The sequence below is a fragment of the Vanrija albida genome (assembly GCF_041260175.1).
Source record: "Vanrija albida strain AlHP1 chromosome Unknown contig_3, whole genome shotgun sequence".
NCBI lineage: Eukaryota > Fungi > Basidiomycota > Tremellomycetes > Trichosporonales > Trichosporonaceae > Vanrija > Vanrija albida.
The window spans coordinates 1,346,397-1,362,139 of record NW_027191422.1 but is presented as its reverse complement, the minus strand read 5'-3'; the positions used below and the strand labels follow the sequence as shown (position 1 = coordinate 1,362,139).

General features: G+C 63.0%; 6 protein-coding genes and 2 non-coding genes across 8 annotated transcripts; 3 read left to right on the top strand and 5 right to left on the bottom strand.

Moving 5' to 3' along the window:
- Positions 1–178: 178 nt before the first annotated feature.
- On the bottom strand, positions 179–1,014 carry Q8F55_003826 (uncharacterized protein; the record flags this gene model as incomplete). The annotated part of the gene is made up of 3 exons (XM_069352353.1): positions 179–503; positions 583–629; positions 679–1,014. 3 exons carry the CDS (start codon positions 1,012–1,014, stop codon positions 179–181), a joined length of 708 nt encoding a protein of 235 aa, XP_069209771.1.
- Positions 1,015–2,066: 1,052 nt separating this feature from the next.
- On the top strand, positions 2,067–2,699 carry Q8F55_003825 (uncharacterized protein; the record flags this gene model as incomplete). Its single annotated transcript, XM_069352352.1, has 1 exon — positions 2,067–2,699. One exon carries the CDS (start codon positions 2,067–2,069, stop codon positions 2,697–2,699), a length of 633 nt encoding a protein of 210 aa, XP_069209770.1.
- Positions 2,700–2,802: 103 nt separating this feature from the next.
- On the top strand, positions 2,803–3,632 carry Q8F55_003824 (uncharacterized protein; the record flags this gene model as incomplete). Its single annotated transcript, XM_069352351.1, has 2 exons — positions 2,803–2,865; positions 2,967–3,632. 2 exons carry the CDS (start codon positions 2,803–2,805, stop codon positions 3,630–3,632), a joined length of 729 nt encoding a protein of 242 aa, XP_069209769.1.
- Positions 3,633–4,461: 829 nt separating this feature from the next.
- Positions 4,462–4,544, bottom strand: Q8F55_003823. Its single transcript has one exon. It is a non-coding gene; the product is annotated as a tRNA-Lys (tRNA).
- A 506-nt stretch (positions 4,545–5,050) lies between these two features.
- Positions 5,051–7,226, bottom strand: Q8F55_003822 (uncharacterized protein; the record flags this gene model as incomplete). The annotated part of the gene is made up of 2 exons (XM_069352350.1): positions 5,051–6,852; positions 6,899–7,226. The coding sequence occupies 2 exons, from the start codon at positions 7,224–7,226 to the stop codon at positions 5,051–5,053; spliced, it is 2,130 nt and encodes a 709-aa protein (XP_069209768.1).
- Positions 7,227–8,252: 1,026 nt separating this feature from the next.
- Q8F55_003821 (uncharacterized protein) lies at positions 8,253–10,372 on the bottom strand (the record flags this gene model as incomplete). Its single annotated transcript, XM_069352349.1, has 3 exons — positions 8,253–9,503; positions 9,544–9,959; positions 10,129–10,372. The coding sequence occupies 3 exons, from the start codon at positions 10,370–10,372 to the stop codon at positions 8,253–8,255; spliced, it is 1,911 nt and encodes a 636-aa protein (XP_069209767.1).
- Positions 10,373–11,363: 991 nt separating this feature from the next.
- Positions 11,364–12,774, top strand: Q8F55_003820 (uncharacterized protein; the record flags this gene model as incomplete). Its single annotated transcript, XM_069352348.1, has 3 exons — positions 11,364–11,368; positions 11,716–12,686; positions 12,731–12,774. 3 exons carry the CDS (start codon positions 11,364–11,366, stop codon positions 12,772–12,774), a joined length of 1,020 nt encoding a protein of 339 aa, XP_069209766.1.
- Positions 12,775–13,542: 768 nt separating this feature from the next.
- On the bottom strand, positions 13,543–13,613 carry Q8F55_003819. The gene has a single exon. It is a non-coding gene; the product is annotated as a tRNA-Gly (tRNA).
- Positions 13,614–15,743: the final 2,130 nt, after the last annotated feature.

The following is a 15,743-nucleotide window of genomic DNA, read 5'->3' as shown; positions in this document are numbered from 1 at the left end:
GCGAGTGGTACGTGCCCACTTCACCAAGTGGGCACTATGGGCAGTGCCCCTGCCTGTCGATGAAAGAAAGCCTTGCGGATCTCTCAGCTTTGAGGAGTCCGAAAGTCGCCTCCATGCAGGCGATGCGGGCTCGTGCGAGGTCGTCCGGCGGGGAGACGTCACTTCCGTCGTCACCGTTTCACCAGACAGCGTCTGGCTCGCTCGAAGGGTCCTCTCGCTGCTGAAGAGCGAGCTCTTCCCAACGTGCGTCGTCCTCGTTGCCAAGCGGCATCTCCAGCAGCGACTGCTGAGGAGCCTGCGCATTCGGCGTTGAGATCGACGACGCGCGCGTGTCCGCTGTGAGCTTGACATGGCTGTCAATCTCGGCGCCTATGCCCTCGGTGTCCTCCTCGTTCGCAAATGGCGCGGCGAACGTCGGGTCGCTAGGGTTCATCGGAACCATGAAGCGCTTGACATCGGCCCCGAAGGACGGCTCGCCGTCGGCATTGCACGAGCAACACCCGCTTGGCTCCCATGAGGACTTCGAGAGTCGCCGCAGCGCTGTTGAATTGTGCCACGGTGCCCGATGGCATCTCCCCCCACCCTCCAGCCCGCGCCTTTTTGCGCTCCTTCCACATGTCGTTCTTGACCTAGACATGGCGTCAGCTTGGCTTCAACTCCTTGTGCCGGATTACTCACCCGCGTCCGATACGCCGTGATGGCGCCGTGGCCCTTTGGGTTTCCAAGGTCGCCCCCCTGGGCAACAAACTCGCGTAGCATTGACTGAAAGACCGGATCCTTCTTGAGGACTTGCTCGAGCTGTGCCGGCGGCACTGCACGGTCACGCTGGTAGTTCTCCGTCTCGCCATGGCAAGCACGCAAGACGGCTTGTACGGCGAGGCCCTCAGCAATGCGCCGGGAGAGGCCGGACCTGGCCACCCACGGCGCTATCTCGCGCATCTCGAACGAATAGTCGGGCAAGGCAATGTTGGAAATTGCGATGTTGCCCGTACTCTCGGTGTAGTGCCTCTGCATGGAGAAGGGTGATGAAAGAAAGGCTGAAAAATGGAGTTAAAAAGGAAGACGAAGGGGGCGAGAAAGGAAGGAAGGGAGAAAGGGGAGACAAGGGAGAAAAGGGAGAAAAGGAAGAAAAGGAAGAAAAGGAAGAGAAGGAAGAAAGGAAGACGTGGAGGTCATGGGAGACGAGCTGTGGTGCTGCTCTGCTTTGCCTAAGGGTGAGGCTAGGCGCAGAAGCGACTCAGTTCCACGCTTGCACAGCGCCGAAGAGGACCGACGCGGGAACAGCGGTCGAGAGACACGAGCCGCTGCGGATCCACTGGGTGGCTGTCGTGGCCTGTGACGGCGCGGATGGTACTGTGCGTGAGATCGGCCCGTGGTGACTCAAACGGTGTGCCTCCGTGGCTAGAGACGTAGAGAGTTCAAGACGATACATTCGATAGAGATTTAACTGAGGATGGTGATGCTAGTTATACCGAATGTAGAGGAGGGGGCGGGATAGGCAGTGTCGTACCGGCTAGTGGCAGCGCTTGTGGCAGCTGGCCAGTGGCATGGTGCGACATCGAGCCCACGCCAGCCGACCGAAGACAGCTCTGACGACGAGAGCGACCGAGTATCCGGCGAGCCGACGCAGATGACCGAGTTTGCTGGGCCGCACATGACGACCAGGGCCGCGCCAAGCGACCACCACGGCGGCGGGGCCGAGCCGGGCGACCACCGCGGCGGCGGGGTCGAGCCGCACGACGGTGCCCTCTGCGACTCACCGGCCTCTGTCGCCAGAAAACCAGGCTTACCACGCCGAGATGGGCAAGTCCGAGCTCCTCACTCTCTGCAAGGCCAGACGCGTGCCGTTCCGAACGGCGAAGGGGACGTATGAGCCCAGGGCCGCGCTTATCGACCGACTCGTCGCGACTCGTTGCCCGCCACGGCGCTGTCGACACGTCCGACTGAAAGCCAGCACTGTCAAGGCATCCAAATGCGGCATGGCGATCGACGAGTGAACGCAATGCGGCCAGCACTTCCCCAACCGTCATGGGTTCAACCGTCATCTTGAAGTTGCCCACGGATTTATGGTCTTGGGTAAGTCTTGGGCAAGCCACGGGCTCCCGTCGTCGGTCTCAGAGTGCAGCACTTGTGGCGTCTGGCTTGTGGGGTACGAGGAGATCGACGGGCACCGCGCCGAGCACGTCAAGAACGCTGTCACGGCCATGCCACGATCCCTCGTGGGTCAGGCAGGCAAGGCCAACGGTGGAGCCAGCAATTTCTACTGTCCCATCAACGTCGATCTCCCGAGGCCAGAACGCGGCGCGACGTTCAACCAGCGTCAAGGCCAACTCTTCCACATCAACCAGCACCTGATCTCTATGGCCAAGGGATCCAAGAAGGACGCACATTGCCCCTTCGGCACGTGCTCCGAGTCGCCGCGCATGAAGCCAGCCAAGCTTGCCGATCACTTTATCGTCACGCACGGGATGCCGCTCGCTGGCCTTACCAAGCCTGGCAAGCCAGCCTCACCAGCTGGCCATGGCCTCATCGATGACGACATGAAGGCACTCGTGGTCGAGAAGCCGCGAAAGAAGAGGGCGATGACCTCGAACTCAAGCCAGTCGACACGGGACAGCTCTGGCGAGGACAGCGACCGCGCATCCGACGAGCCGACGCACACGAACGAGTTTGCTGGGCTCCCGCCCTGCCGCGCATGACAGCCAGGGCAGGGCGACGAGTTTGAGTGCGCTTGTTGCCAGTTTGAAGAGGAGTGGGCTCTGTGCATGGCAGAGTGGGATACGAGAACATAAACATTTAAGCATGTACGGTGACGAGTCGAGCTCGGAAACACTGCTAACAACAGGAACTCGGTGGATCTTTGGGGTGCGACAGCACGTAAACTGTGTTGCTTTCAGTGGGACGTGTTGATAGCGCTGGCTTTCAGTCGGACGTGTCGACAGCGCTGTGGCGGACACCGAGCCCAGTCAAACCAACCAGTTACCCATGGCCGCCTAACCGACGGCAACCTCGAGTACCTCCTACGCGAGAAGCCGCGGCTTAAGGCGAAGGCTCCCGGCACGGACGACGACGACGGTCTCCACGAGAACGAGGGCGAGGCTTGTCCCCCGCCAGCCAAGAAGACGCGCTCGAGCACGCGCCATCGCAACTCGCATGAGGAGGACCTCGACGAGGACCTGGACGACAACGGCAGCCCAGAGAAGCAGGAACTCAAGTCGAAGCTGTGCGCCCTCCGCAAGGACGACCTCCTGAAGCTAGGACGCCAGCACCACATTGCTGCAAACTTCAAGCAGGCCAACGGCAAGTGGGCGCCCAAGACCAAGGACATGCTGGTCAACAACATCATGAGGCTCCACGCCGCCCAGGGCGTGCTCGACCTAAGCAAGGTCAAGCGACACACGTCGAAGCCCATGTCGTCGCGCCACGAGGCCGCCCTCGCCACTTCCACTCACCGCTCACCGACTCCAGGGGACCGCGGCTTTTACGCCACCAAGAACAAGACTGAGCTTCTTACCCTCTGCAAGGCAGCGAACATACCGTTCCTCAACGGAATGGGGACTTACGAGTCTGTCACGGTTCTTGTCGATCGACTTGCCTCATACCACTCCGCTGCGGGTGCGCCCACCGACTAAGTTCTCCCCGCACATTGCCCCCGATGGCCACCGCGCTCGTGCCCTCTCCCCTGTTCATGTCGTCGACAGGGATCTATTGTCAGAACTGTCTATGCAAACTACCGCTTACGTCTTCGGACACCTGCTCAAGTTCCATAGTATTACCCTCGGCTCTGAAGCAAGACTGGCGAAATCGAGAGCCAGGTGACGATGTTCTCACGGTGCCACTTGTTTGCCATTAATGCTGCCGCCTCTTGCTTTGTCTGCATAGCCGACGGGAGCTCGGCTGCGCATGAAGCGGATTCCAGCGATGCCGGGCTTCGCAGGGAGGGTGACCGGACGATTGAAGGCGAACTCCGAGGGACCTGGCTGTTCGAGGGGATGGAGGTGCGTCACTGGCTCGTTGGATGGGACGTTGAGCGTGGCGTCGAGGGGGGGCTGATCGACGTCGGGCCCTCCGTAGGCAGGGGTCACGATCGCCGCCGCGTCGGACTGGTAGTCATGTCAGCGGTGGTGGCTGGGTTACGGTGACGCATCATGCCTTGATGCATCATGCCGAGTGGGTAATAAGACGAGGGCAAACCCCTAATAGAAGAGGATACTTATAGTCTGCCAGTGCTACAGCAATGCCACTTCCGACACCTCCCCGACGTTGGCCATTGTTGCCTACCCCCCCCCGCCCACTGTATAACCATGTACCGTGAGGGAAAGCGCTGCTGCATCATGCATGAGCGTCTCAGAAGCCGCAGCGATGCACACGACGATCGTCAGCTCAGCGCAAGTCGGCGTCGCCCCCCCCCCTGACCACGCCACCTCCTCGCCCAATCGGACCCCACAGCAAAAGGTAGGAAGCCTAGTATGGGGCTCGAACCCATGACATTTTGATGTCTTAGTAGTAAGAGTCAAACTATCTACCGACTGATATAACCAGGCGCGTGTTCGTTGCAGCCCACGCAGGCTGAAGAGCAGGGCCGGCGGGGGCGAGGGCGAGGGCGAGGTGCGAGGAGTGAGGGAGTCCGCCCGCGCAGCTCTCCGCCCGTGTCATTGGCGTTCGGGGGGTGGAAGATTTGAGCGCGAGGGTCGGGGGCGAGCGGTCGGGGATTGGCTGCACTGGGGGTGGCGACGCCACAGGGTGCCGGTGAGGGACGCGGCGGACGCGGCGGGCATTATGCCGACGGACGCGGCGGTCGGTCCTGTAGCTACCATCCACGAGTCGAGCGTCTGCGCCGCCTTGCGATGACTTTGCCATGGATGGACGGCTGCGGGACGGTCGCTACGGCCAAGGGTGATCAGCGGTGTGGCGGCGCCACGTGCCACGAACGCCCTTCCACCGACCATCTCATTCACTGCACTCGCTGCATTCTTACAAACCTGCTACCCACTCTACCCTAGAGAACACAAGACCCTTCTGACATCTGTCTTTTACCTGATACGCCGTCCTACAAGTTGGCCTTGCCCGAGCAGCAGTCGGCGACCTCCTTGCCCTTGCCAGTGACCAGGTGGGACTGGTTGAAGGCCTGGGTCGACGGGGGGACGTCAATCGCCGGCGAACGAGCGAAGAAATCATTGGGTTTCAGCGAGATGGTGTGGACTTCGCAGGGCATAACGGGGAAGTCCTCGACGCGAGGGTTGTGGGTGAGGCCGAACGAGTGCCAGACGACGACGTCGTCGTTCTCGACGTTGTCGTTGCGGCCGACAAAGGTGCGCATGCCCTTTGCGTTTCCGTTGGACATGTTGGTGAACTTGCCGCCGCCGTAGAACTCGCCGTCGACGTGCTTGGTGACGTAGAGGTGGTGCTCGCCAAACTCTGCGCGGGCGTACTGGATCGAGTCGGGGTGGGCGATCATGAGCTGCGAGGGGGCGGGGACGAGCTTGTACGAGACGGGCTTGCCCGAGATGGGGTTGATGACGTTGGGGTTGGTGATCTTGAAGACGCGGTTCTTCATGGGGGCGGCGTCGGCAAAGCCAGAGACCTTGAAGGGCGTCTTCTCGACGACGTAGCCGACACCCCAGCGGTTGTCCTCGGGCGGGTTGTGCTTGTCGAAGGGCATGGGGACCGAGTCCTCCTGGACGACCGTGTTGTTGTGGCCGTCGATCGAGGGGTCGATACGCACGCAGAAGATGTGCTGGTGGTTGGTGGCGAGCACACCGGGCGAGACAATGTTGCCGTACGGCGACGTCTCGCCGGGGAGGATGGCGGCGGTCGAGAGGATACCGGTGGCACGGGTCTCGAGGTGGACACCAGCGGCCTGGTCAAACTTCCACGCAAAGATGTACTCGTAGTTTGCGACGGTGAGGATCGACTGGACGACGAGAACACGGTTGCGGGTGACCGAGGGGTTGTTGGTGCGGTAGTTGGTGTGCTTCCATCCGATGCCCTCGTCCTGCTCGTGGATGCAGACGACCGACTTGGCGGTCGTGTTCTGGCCCTGGACGCCGAGGTGGTCCCAGTCGAGGTAGAGAATGTCGCCGAGGCAGTCGCAGCCGAGGGCGAGCTCGTTGGCGCAGATACCAGCGCCGAGGTCACCGAGGTCGAACGCCTGCTTGCGGTGGTAGGGCGCGCGGGGGTCGCCGTAAGGCACCGTCATGTCGGACACGGACAGACGGTAAAAGGTCTTGCGGCCGTCGTAGCGAATGTCGGAGAGGACGATACCCTCGCGGGCGTTGAAGCCGACGTGGATCTCCCACTTTTGCCAGCGGAGGACGCGGCCCTCGAGCGAGAACGAGGCGCCCTCGGGCTGGATGACGCGCAGGGGCTTGAGGTCCTTGCGGAAGTTTTCGCCCATCGACGTGAGGATCGAGTAGTCGTACTCGTTCTGGATGTACAGGTGCCACGGGAAGGGGCCGTCGAGGTCGAGGATCGTCTTCTCGCCCGTGCCGAGGATGGGCGTGTAGTCGAGGCGGACGAGCTCGAAAGTGTCCGAGTTGAGGACGGGGACAATGGGCAGCGGCGCAGAGTAGTGGCACGAGTCCTCGTTCTCGTTGAACGAGAGGTAGACCATGAACGGCGTGTAGCGCTCGGTGCGCTTGGTCGAGTCGGCGCCGTAGATCCAGCCGTCGGGGATGATCTTTGCGTGGGCGGGGACACCAATCTTCTTGCAGGCGGCGAGGAACTCCTCGTTCTTCATGAGCGCCTCCTCGCACGCGAGCATCTCGGCGACGTCGGCGGGGACGTGCAGGTCGGCCGGGGTGGGCTCGGCCTTCTCCACAACGGCCTTGCCGTCGACGCGGACGATAAACTCTGGCGCGGCGTCAGCGACTGTGGCTCCAACCCGGCAACTACTCACCATACCACGTGCAGGTGCCGTCCTTGCGCTTGACGCCGAGCAGGGCCTCGGCGCGGCGGGGGAGCTTGTCGACCGTCTGGCCGCGGGCGCGGGCCTCGTGCCATGCGTCGAGGTAGGGCGCGAGGATCTTCTTGGGCGGGTCGACGAGCTGGATGCTCTTAAACCACAGGCGGTAGTCGTTGGTCTTCTCCTGCTGGGCAATGTACGACTTGATGGCGTACACGGCCGCGGCGATCTCGCCCGCGTTGATGGGGTCGAGCGGGTGGTAGCCCTGGGGCGAGACGGACAGCTTTGCCGCCGAGGACACGAGCTGCGAGATGGTCGACATGGTGGGCTACTGGGCTGGCAGTAGGTGGTGAGGAAAAGCACAGAAAGGCCGCACCGGTGGGGCCTATATACCAGCTCGCTGTCCATACCGCCCCACAAGAGCCGCAGCACAATGACAACAGAACATTGTGGCGACTATCGGGTATCGTGTCAAATGGCAGCTCGAGGCGGGTGTAGGCGAGGACAGGCGACAAGTGGCGGCGGTAAGCGAGCTTGCCATCTCGCCATGCCCCGCCTAGCCGTGCCAGCCGCGACCTGTGTCCTCGTGATAGGTGGGTCGTGGTGTGCGCTACGCTGCGGCGCGGTGCGTCGGCTCAACCCCGTTTCTCCTGCGGCGGCATGCCTGCGTAGGTCGTATAGGCTGTCGGCTACACCTACACCGCGCGGGAAGCCAGCCAGCCTCGCCTCGTTCCTCGCCAGTGTGGGGGCTTGTGGGGCCACGACCCACACGTGCAGCCAGAGTTCTTCCAGCGGCGTTCCACCGCCTGGCGATAGATGGGCAGCGCGGGCGCATGCATGCTGGCACTCGGCAGGCTCCCCCCCGATAGCAGTATCGCGGCGCAGAGTCGCTCCATCTAGATAGTGGCTCCGCGTCGGTATCCCCGGGTCGTGGGCTGGCTAAACCGTCCGCCCGTGGGGCAACCATAGGCACGCCCCAGCACCAGCACCGCCCGCCGTGCTTATCGCGACCACACGCCAGCGTCGCTTGCTCCTGGCACCAGCCTGACTCGGTCCAGTTGTGCATGCCGCGCTATCAGTGAGACGGTAGCCGCGGGGTCTAGTCGCTCCGCGCCGGGGATAATCTGGTTGCGCCGGCGCCCCCGCTCGCCGTGCCGCCATCCGTCAGCCTCGTGTCGTGTCGCCACCGTATCGACGCACTCGAAACGATGCCGGTGCGAGCAGCACACTGCCCGCGGCCTCACCCCGCACCCCCAGCCGTCGGCACGCCCCCAGCCCCCTATCGCGGCCTTCAACCGTCACCCGCCGCCAACCGCGCGCTACTCGGCTATCGCATGTCCCTATCCACCTATCCTATCAACACGGCCCTGCCAAACTCCAGCGCTATCTCGCGCGTGCCGCACGCCTCGTCGTCGTACCCGTCATCCGCTCGCCGCCACATTTCCTCCATGACCAGCCGGATGACCTCGAGCTCGTGGCAGCACTGGTACGCAAACGTCTTGAGGATTGACCGTGCAGTGTTGCGTTTGTCGGCGTCGAGGAGCACGCTCGACGCGTACAGCAACGCCCAGTTGAGAAACTCGACCTTGTCGCCGACCTCGATACAGAGCTCGAGGATGGCCGCGGCAGACGACTGCACCTCGGTGTCGTCGCGCGGCCGTTTCTGCACGTCGCGCAGCATCATGATCTGCAGCATGTGCCACAGCGTCATGCTCCCGATCATCGTCCTCGGCGTCATGTACCGCGCAGAAGCCTCGGCGCGCCACTGCGCAAGCTCGAGCTGGGCATCGGCTACGCGTCGGCTCATGTCCGCACGCGCGACCGTCGAAGGGCTGTCGAGCGAGATGGCCGTCGGCGGGTTGAGCAGAGGGCCATGGTGGGCCTCAAACTCGCGGCAGTTGGAGAACAGCTCAAGCGTGTTGCAAGTGAGGCGAACCAGAAGGCGGTCAAAGCCGAACAACGACTCGACGCTCTCCCACTCTCTGTCGGTGGAACCAGTGTTGCCGAGCGCCTCCCACCACGACGAGTCGCTGTCTAAAACGGTGGGCGGCGATCCGATCGACAGACAACACAGAATGTCGTGCATGACCGCGTGCTCGATGAGGTACCGCCGCACAGGGGCCGGGGGCGTCGCGCTCGATCCGCCACGGGAGATCGCGTTACGCCAGTCGGGGCCAAACAGGACATTGCCGGCGCCACCACGGTGGTTGATCGCCTCTTTGGCGTAGCGAAGTGGCTCACGCCACGACACACACGCCGCCAGAATGTCATTGTCGAGAATCATAACGCACGACGCCAGGAATGCGTCGTGCGCCAACTCCTCGGGGACCCGGCGCGCTTGGCGCAGCAGGCCCAGTGCAGTGTGTCGGTATTGTCTCGATAGCTGGAGCGTGCGTTCGGCATTCGGCGCCCGGCTTGTCGCTTCGAGGTACGACAGGTGCGTGGCGCCGAGTGTCAACATCGAGTACTTGAGCGCATTGACCGAAAGCGGCGCGTCGCCCGTCGGAAACAGAAACATGGGCGCAATGTGCTCGACCCATGGGTTGTGTTCCTCGTCAACCACCAAGATCGACAGCGAGTATGTCAGGCAGTGGTGGAACTGGCACAATGTCAGCGACGCCTCCCTCGCAACCACTCACGCATCGCAAGTCCTCTGGCAACGGGAAAGCCAGCCGCAGAAACTCGGGCGGGTCGACCGGGTTGTTGAAGAAGCTCCCCATCTTGGTCTTCCTGAACAGAGCGTGGACCATCTCGATAGGCGGCACGCTGTCGAGGGCCGGGCCGACACGACCCGGCGGCAGGGCCGGGAGCGGCGGTGCCGGGGGCAGGGGCGGCAGCGGGGGCAGCGACGAGTGCGGTGTTATTGGGGGCGGCGAGAGCGCCTGCCCCGCGCCGGGCGTCGCGTCATGGTAGGCCGCTGCTGTCGCTGCTGCGTTCGACGGACGGTTGTGGCGTGATCCGAGGGCGGCATCGACGGCGGCGGCGTCAAAGGCCTTCTTGATGGGGTACACGCACTCTGCGCCATAGTTTACGCAGCGCTTGCACTCTGGCCGTTCTGCGCAGCTGTCAGCAACATTTCTTTAGCGCTTGCTCGTTGTGCTATGCATGCGTAGCCGCCGGCGTTTAAGGCGAAGAAGGGAGGGCGGAGCAACGACGGATAAACGACGTCTATGTTGTGGTGTAGCCGAATTGGCGAGACAAGCGAGAACCGGCGAAAGACTCACCCAAATCACACTTTATGCGTCGTGCACGGCAAACCAGGCAGCCATTGCGAGAGCGCGTACGCTTGACGGCCGAGCCATCGTTGGTGGTGTTGCTGGGGCCTGCGGTGGCGTTGGCGTTGCCATCGCCAGTGGAGGAAGCTGATGGTGACCTGCGGGAGTGTTGTTGTTGTTGTTGGTTGCTGCTGCTACTACCGTGGTGCAGCTGGCGCCCTGTTTGGTAGGGCGAGGGAGGCGAGGGAGCCATTTCGTCGCGAGACGCTGGGGGGGAAGGTGGGTCGGGGGCTGCCCTCGTGACGTCTCGGATATGCAGGCTGTGGGAGGGGTGTGTGCGTGCTCGGTAGGTGCCAAGTGTGTGTCGAGCCGTGTGATGGAGTTGAAATGTGTCTGAAGTGTGCAAGTGGATAAGATAATAGTGTGGAGGATCAAACAGGAAAAGGGTGGAGAGGGAGGGAGGGAGTGGTGGGTGGGCTGGGTGGTGCGCCGCAGCAGTGGTGGTGATTGAGTGGGGATTGCTTTGGGGCAAGCAAGGCCACTCACTCCTGCAGGACTTTGCGGTTAAGCGATCGCTCACAATCAGAGATGCAGCAGAGACGAGACTGCACTGCGGTGAATACAAAGTATGCATCTAATAGCATGCACCCGAGTGGGCGGCCGCGACACTGTACCGGATAAGTGACCCAAGGCCCGCCAGAGACCCGAACGACGACCCCCGTCTGTAATCATCATAGTCGCATCTGTTATAATCATAATCCGTCCGCGGCGTGGGCAACAAAGTGTCAGCTGACCATTTTGACGGGCGGGCGGGCAGGCAGGGGGACGGCTTGCGGCTTGCCGGCGACTTGCCAAGCCATCGCACTCTCTCACTCTGTCCACCCACCCCACTACTCCCCCCACTCGACTCTGCTCTCCCTCTCATCCCCTCCCCCGCGCTCGCGTCGCCGCCTCTGTCATGGAACCTATTGCCCAATCTCAATCTCCCCCTCCTCCCCCACGGCGACCGGCTACCCAACCACAATCACATCCGACATCCTCACCCACCTCCACCCCCACAACCCCCACAACCACTCCTCCGACCCGCACACCCACTCCGATCCCAGAAGACATCATCCGATACATCGCAGGCATCCTACACGACTCCAGACAACAGCGCACACTCGCAAACCTAGCACATGCATCCACTACAGCGTACAGCGTCGCCGCGCCCCTCCTCTACCGCAACCTCGTCGTGACGCACCATGGCGTCAGTGCACTGTTCGACCTCGAAGCCGGCCTGACTCGGCCCATCGGAATCGGGACCTCTGCCCACTCGTCATCCTCATCCTCCTCACCCGATACGTCGACACGTTGCTTCCCACCCCACGCCTCGGCACCCACGACAGCACGTGAGAGCCCGACTCGACCGCTGCGCACTGCTGCCGCAGGAACACTGTCGCACGGTAACGATGCACTGGCGACAGCAGCCACGCTGTCGGAACTGAGGCTCAGCCCACCTCCGCCGTCGGATGCAACTGTGACCCACACACATGGCACGGCGCTCGACCCAGACCCACCGCGCCCACCGGTACGCGGTAGCCGAGCACACGACAGGCGCATCGCGGCCCTCGCCCACGTCCGTCACCTGACGATCCGCTCGTTGCCCCCGGACCATGTCTGCGCAGCGCTCGCCCGCGCCGCTGCCGCTCGTCTCGAGGCTGCGGGTGACCAGAATGTTCGACACGACGTGACGGCATTGACGCAACGCGAACCTGACGATCACCAGCTCGACCCCGCACTGGCGACTGATCACCGCCTAGTCCCGACAGATATCGCAGAGGGGTCGCTCCTATTCCCGCGGCTTCGGACCGTCACGCTGCTGCCAGACGCCATTGACGCAGTGCGCACATGGACGCCGTACGACTACAGTCGACCCCGCAACCCGCCGCTGCTCGAGGCGCTGGCGGCGTCTTCGCGCCCCGCCCACCTCTGCTTCGCCTTCCGCCTCGTGCCGTCGACCGACTGGGAGACTCATCGCGACCTCACACTGTCTGGGCAGTACCAGCTCGTCAAGCGTATCGCCCTGCTCACGGCGCAGTGGCCGCTCGAGTCGGTGACGTACCACGATCTCGTCTTCCAGGTACCGCCGTCTATACCCCACACGACCAACATCTACGACTTTGCCCCGCACGTCGTACCCCATCCATACTTTCCCCGCCGGTTTCGATTCCCGACGCGGGCCGACGCCGTCCACATACCCGGTCCGGAGTGGACCATTCGCCCGTGGCAGATGGCGATTGCGATCAAGAACCTGCTGCCGTCTGGGGGCGACGCCGACGCGGCGCTGGTCGACACGCGATGGGTGTTTAGGAATGTCGGCGGGCACATTCTCACAAAGGAGCAGCGCGACGACGACGACTCGACGGGGGTGTGGTTCGAGGAGGTCGAGGCCATGAGCCACGCGAGTTTGGTCACGGGCCTGCGGCGTGATCTGCCGTCGAGGGACGGCATCGACGACGACGACGTCGACAAGGTGTTCGCCAAGGTGGCAACAGAGCGCCCGGGGGGGTGCGCCGCTTGTGAGAGTGAGTACCGGGATGGCGCTGGGCAGCTGCTGACACTGCCGCAGAGGACCCCGACGACCATCCCGTGTCGAGCCTCGAGGGTTTGTAGGGCACGTGGGGGATAGAGGCCGGCGCTGGGCGCCTGCTGTTAGAGCATGGCATGGCATGTTTCATGCACGGTTGTATAGTCGGCGGTGTGGGGTGGAATAACCATTAAATAATATGTCAAGTTCGTCATCCCACCGTGGTTTGTTTCCCTGGAGTTGGCAGCCGATGTGTGACTGGCAAACCGAGGTGTCGAGTTTGTCAACCCACCGCGGTTTGTTTCCCTGAAGCTGGCACCTGGCCGCCGAGATGTCGAGTTTGTCAATCCCACTGTGGTTTAATTTCCCTCGAGCAGGCAACGACGTGTCGAGTTTGTTAGCCCACCGTGGTTTTGTTTCCCTGCAGTTGGCAGCTTGCAGCCGAGGTGTCAAGTTTGTCGTCCCTCCGTGATTTGTTTCCCTGAAGCTTTCAGAGCTCCGCCTGGGGCCAGGCAGGGAGCGCTGCACAATCCAGCATCCCACGCACCGTCGTACAGACGCGTCCATGCGCTACTACTCGCGGTCGTCGACGGACCGCACGCCCCGGCCACACAGCCGTCCTCGCCGCAGCCTCATCTCCTCTTCGCATCGTCAGCGTCCGGTCTCCGTATCCCGCCCTCAGGCAGCCCCCTCCCTGTCGAGAGGCCCACCCCTTTCAAGAACGCGAATCCAGCATGCCGCTAACACACAAGAACGAGGAGTGGCCGGTGCCAAAGGTAATGTGGCGAAATGTCGGCGGGAGCCAATAAGGATGCGCGATTAGCAAAACGATTAGCTAGCTTAGCTAGCCGCTCTACACCGTAAGGGAGTCGAACCCCTGCCGCGTCGATGGCAACGACGCATGATACCGTTTCACCAACGGTGTTGAGATGTTTTTGGGAGCGCAAGGCGTGTTATGAGTGTGTATACTATCCCCAGCTGTCCTGGTGGAGATGACCACTCGAGACACGCGATCTGGCATGCGTGCACTGGCGCGCGGCACCCGGCTGATGCACGGTCCGCGTGGCGCGTGGCGCACAAGCCGGCCATATGCCATGCAGCCGTTGGCCGTTGGCCAGCGCACCCTTCGCGACTCGGGCCGGCGCTGGGTGAGGCCGTGACGGACAGAGTCGAGGATCAAGCCAAGGCCTGGTGCCCATGCGCGTGTCCGCGCCCGTGTCGTCGCCTGTGTCCGCGCCCGTGTCGTGCTTGACGCACAGGTCCTCGTATTAAGTTTGATAGCAGGCTGGAATGCGCGAACTGTATTTCCATTAGGTTACAGCCGCACCGGTTGGCGGCCTCATGTCCACCCCGACGCATTGTCGGATGGACACATGCTCGGCCCAACCGTACGCTACGCGGTCGGCCTCCGCAGTCGCCACGTCAGATCCAACTGCAGTCTTGACTATGTTTGCTACCACGCGTCGTACTCTAGGCACGCGGCAGAGCCAGGCAGGTTAGAGGGCCGTGGACGACGAGCCAGGGCCGCGCGACGCGCTTGACCCTTTGCCACGGCGTGTGGGCCGGTGCTTGTCGTCGCCTGTCGAGCTGGAGAACATCGAGCTCGTCGGTGCAAGCATTCCCCGTGCTCGTCGCTCGCGCTCGGCGATCAGACACGCGCGCCTCGCTCGCTGCATTGAGGCGAAAAAGTCAAATCGGAATAAGGCGTCGTCCCAAGGTTCGGGCGGGCAGGCACGCGTGCCGGCCGGTGGGGCCGGTTGTTTGTCTCGGCGGAGAGTGGGCACGGGAGCGAGCGGCATGTCGCGGCGACTTGGGGGGAGGGGGATGGTGGAGGAGGGAGAGGGACGTCGCTTGTAGACCTCCCGGTGGGTTGGGTGCATGAATGCATGCATGCATCCATGCCGAAGACGAGGAGCGGGAAGTGGGCTGGGTGGGCCATGGTCTGTCTGCGTGACTGTGGACCCTTTTGCGCTGGGTACGTGACAGCTCTGAGCGCTGCGTGTTCGGAGACTTGGTGGCTATCGAGTCCTGAACTCTGCGACATCAAACCTGGCAGTCGTTGGTCGTGCTCGCTGCAGGCAAGCCAGCCAGTTGGTTTGTTTATCATGGCCAGGCGGGAAGAAAGAAAGGCAAGGCACTGCGAGTAGAGCACCGGCGCGCGCGGGTCGTGATCCGCCGCGGGGATGACTGCTGCTCGTTACCTGCTGGGCTCGACGTCGACTCACTCACACATGAGCACTGCTTGCTCTCTCTTGTCATTCTCCCACCCCTTGTCTCGCTCGTCGCTTGCTCCAGTCCCCTTGCTCCTCCTCGCCGTCGCCGCCGTGCACCGCGTTAGACCAGGCAACGCAGGTCGCTAGCGGGCATCCGGCCCTGCTCCTCGTCCTCGCACCCCACTCGTCTGGTCTCGGCGTCCGCTCCGGCCTTGCCTTCCCCCCATCGGATTCCGCCCCTCCCTCGCCAGACCCACACCCCTCATGCTCGTCAGCGCCGCCCATGCCGCCCCGCCCCAGCCGGGCACCCCGCCGCTCAGCGCCGCGGGGTGCGGCATCCTGCCCGCGTGCAGGCGCGTGCCGGTGCCGCATTACCTGCCCGCGCCTGTCGCCATGGCGCAGTTGCTCGATCCGGCCAGCGGGTCAGCAAAGGACGATGGCAAGGACGACGGCGAGGAAAAGTGGTCGCATGACGAGATTGTGCATGGCTACTTGGCGACAAGCCGTGCTGGTGCTGGTGCGACCCCCTCGGTGTTACCTCATCGCCTCGTGCCCATACCGGCACCCCCGTCATTGTCGGCAACGCGGCGCGGTGCAGCACCCAAAGCAGCAGCATCAGCAGCAGTAGCTCAAGCTCGAGCACGAGCACGAGGTGCATCACCTGCCTCGGCAACAGCCACTACGAACGCCGCCGCCTGCGGCGCCTCCGGCACCGCCGCCGCCGCCGGCGCATCGTTTCCCTTGTTTCGTGCACCTCGTCTCCATTCGACAACCACCACCACCTCGCAAACGACTAGTCTTGTCATTACCCCATCTGCCTGGAAGCAGCACTACTACAATAA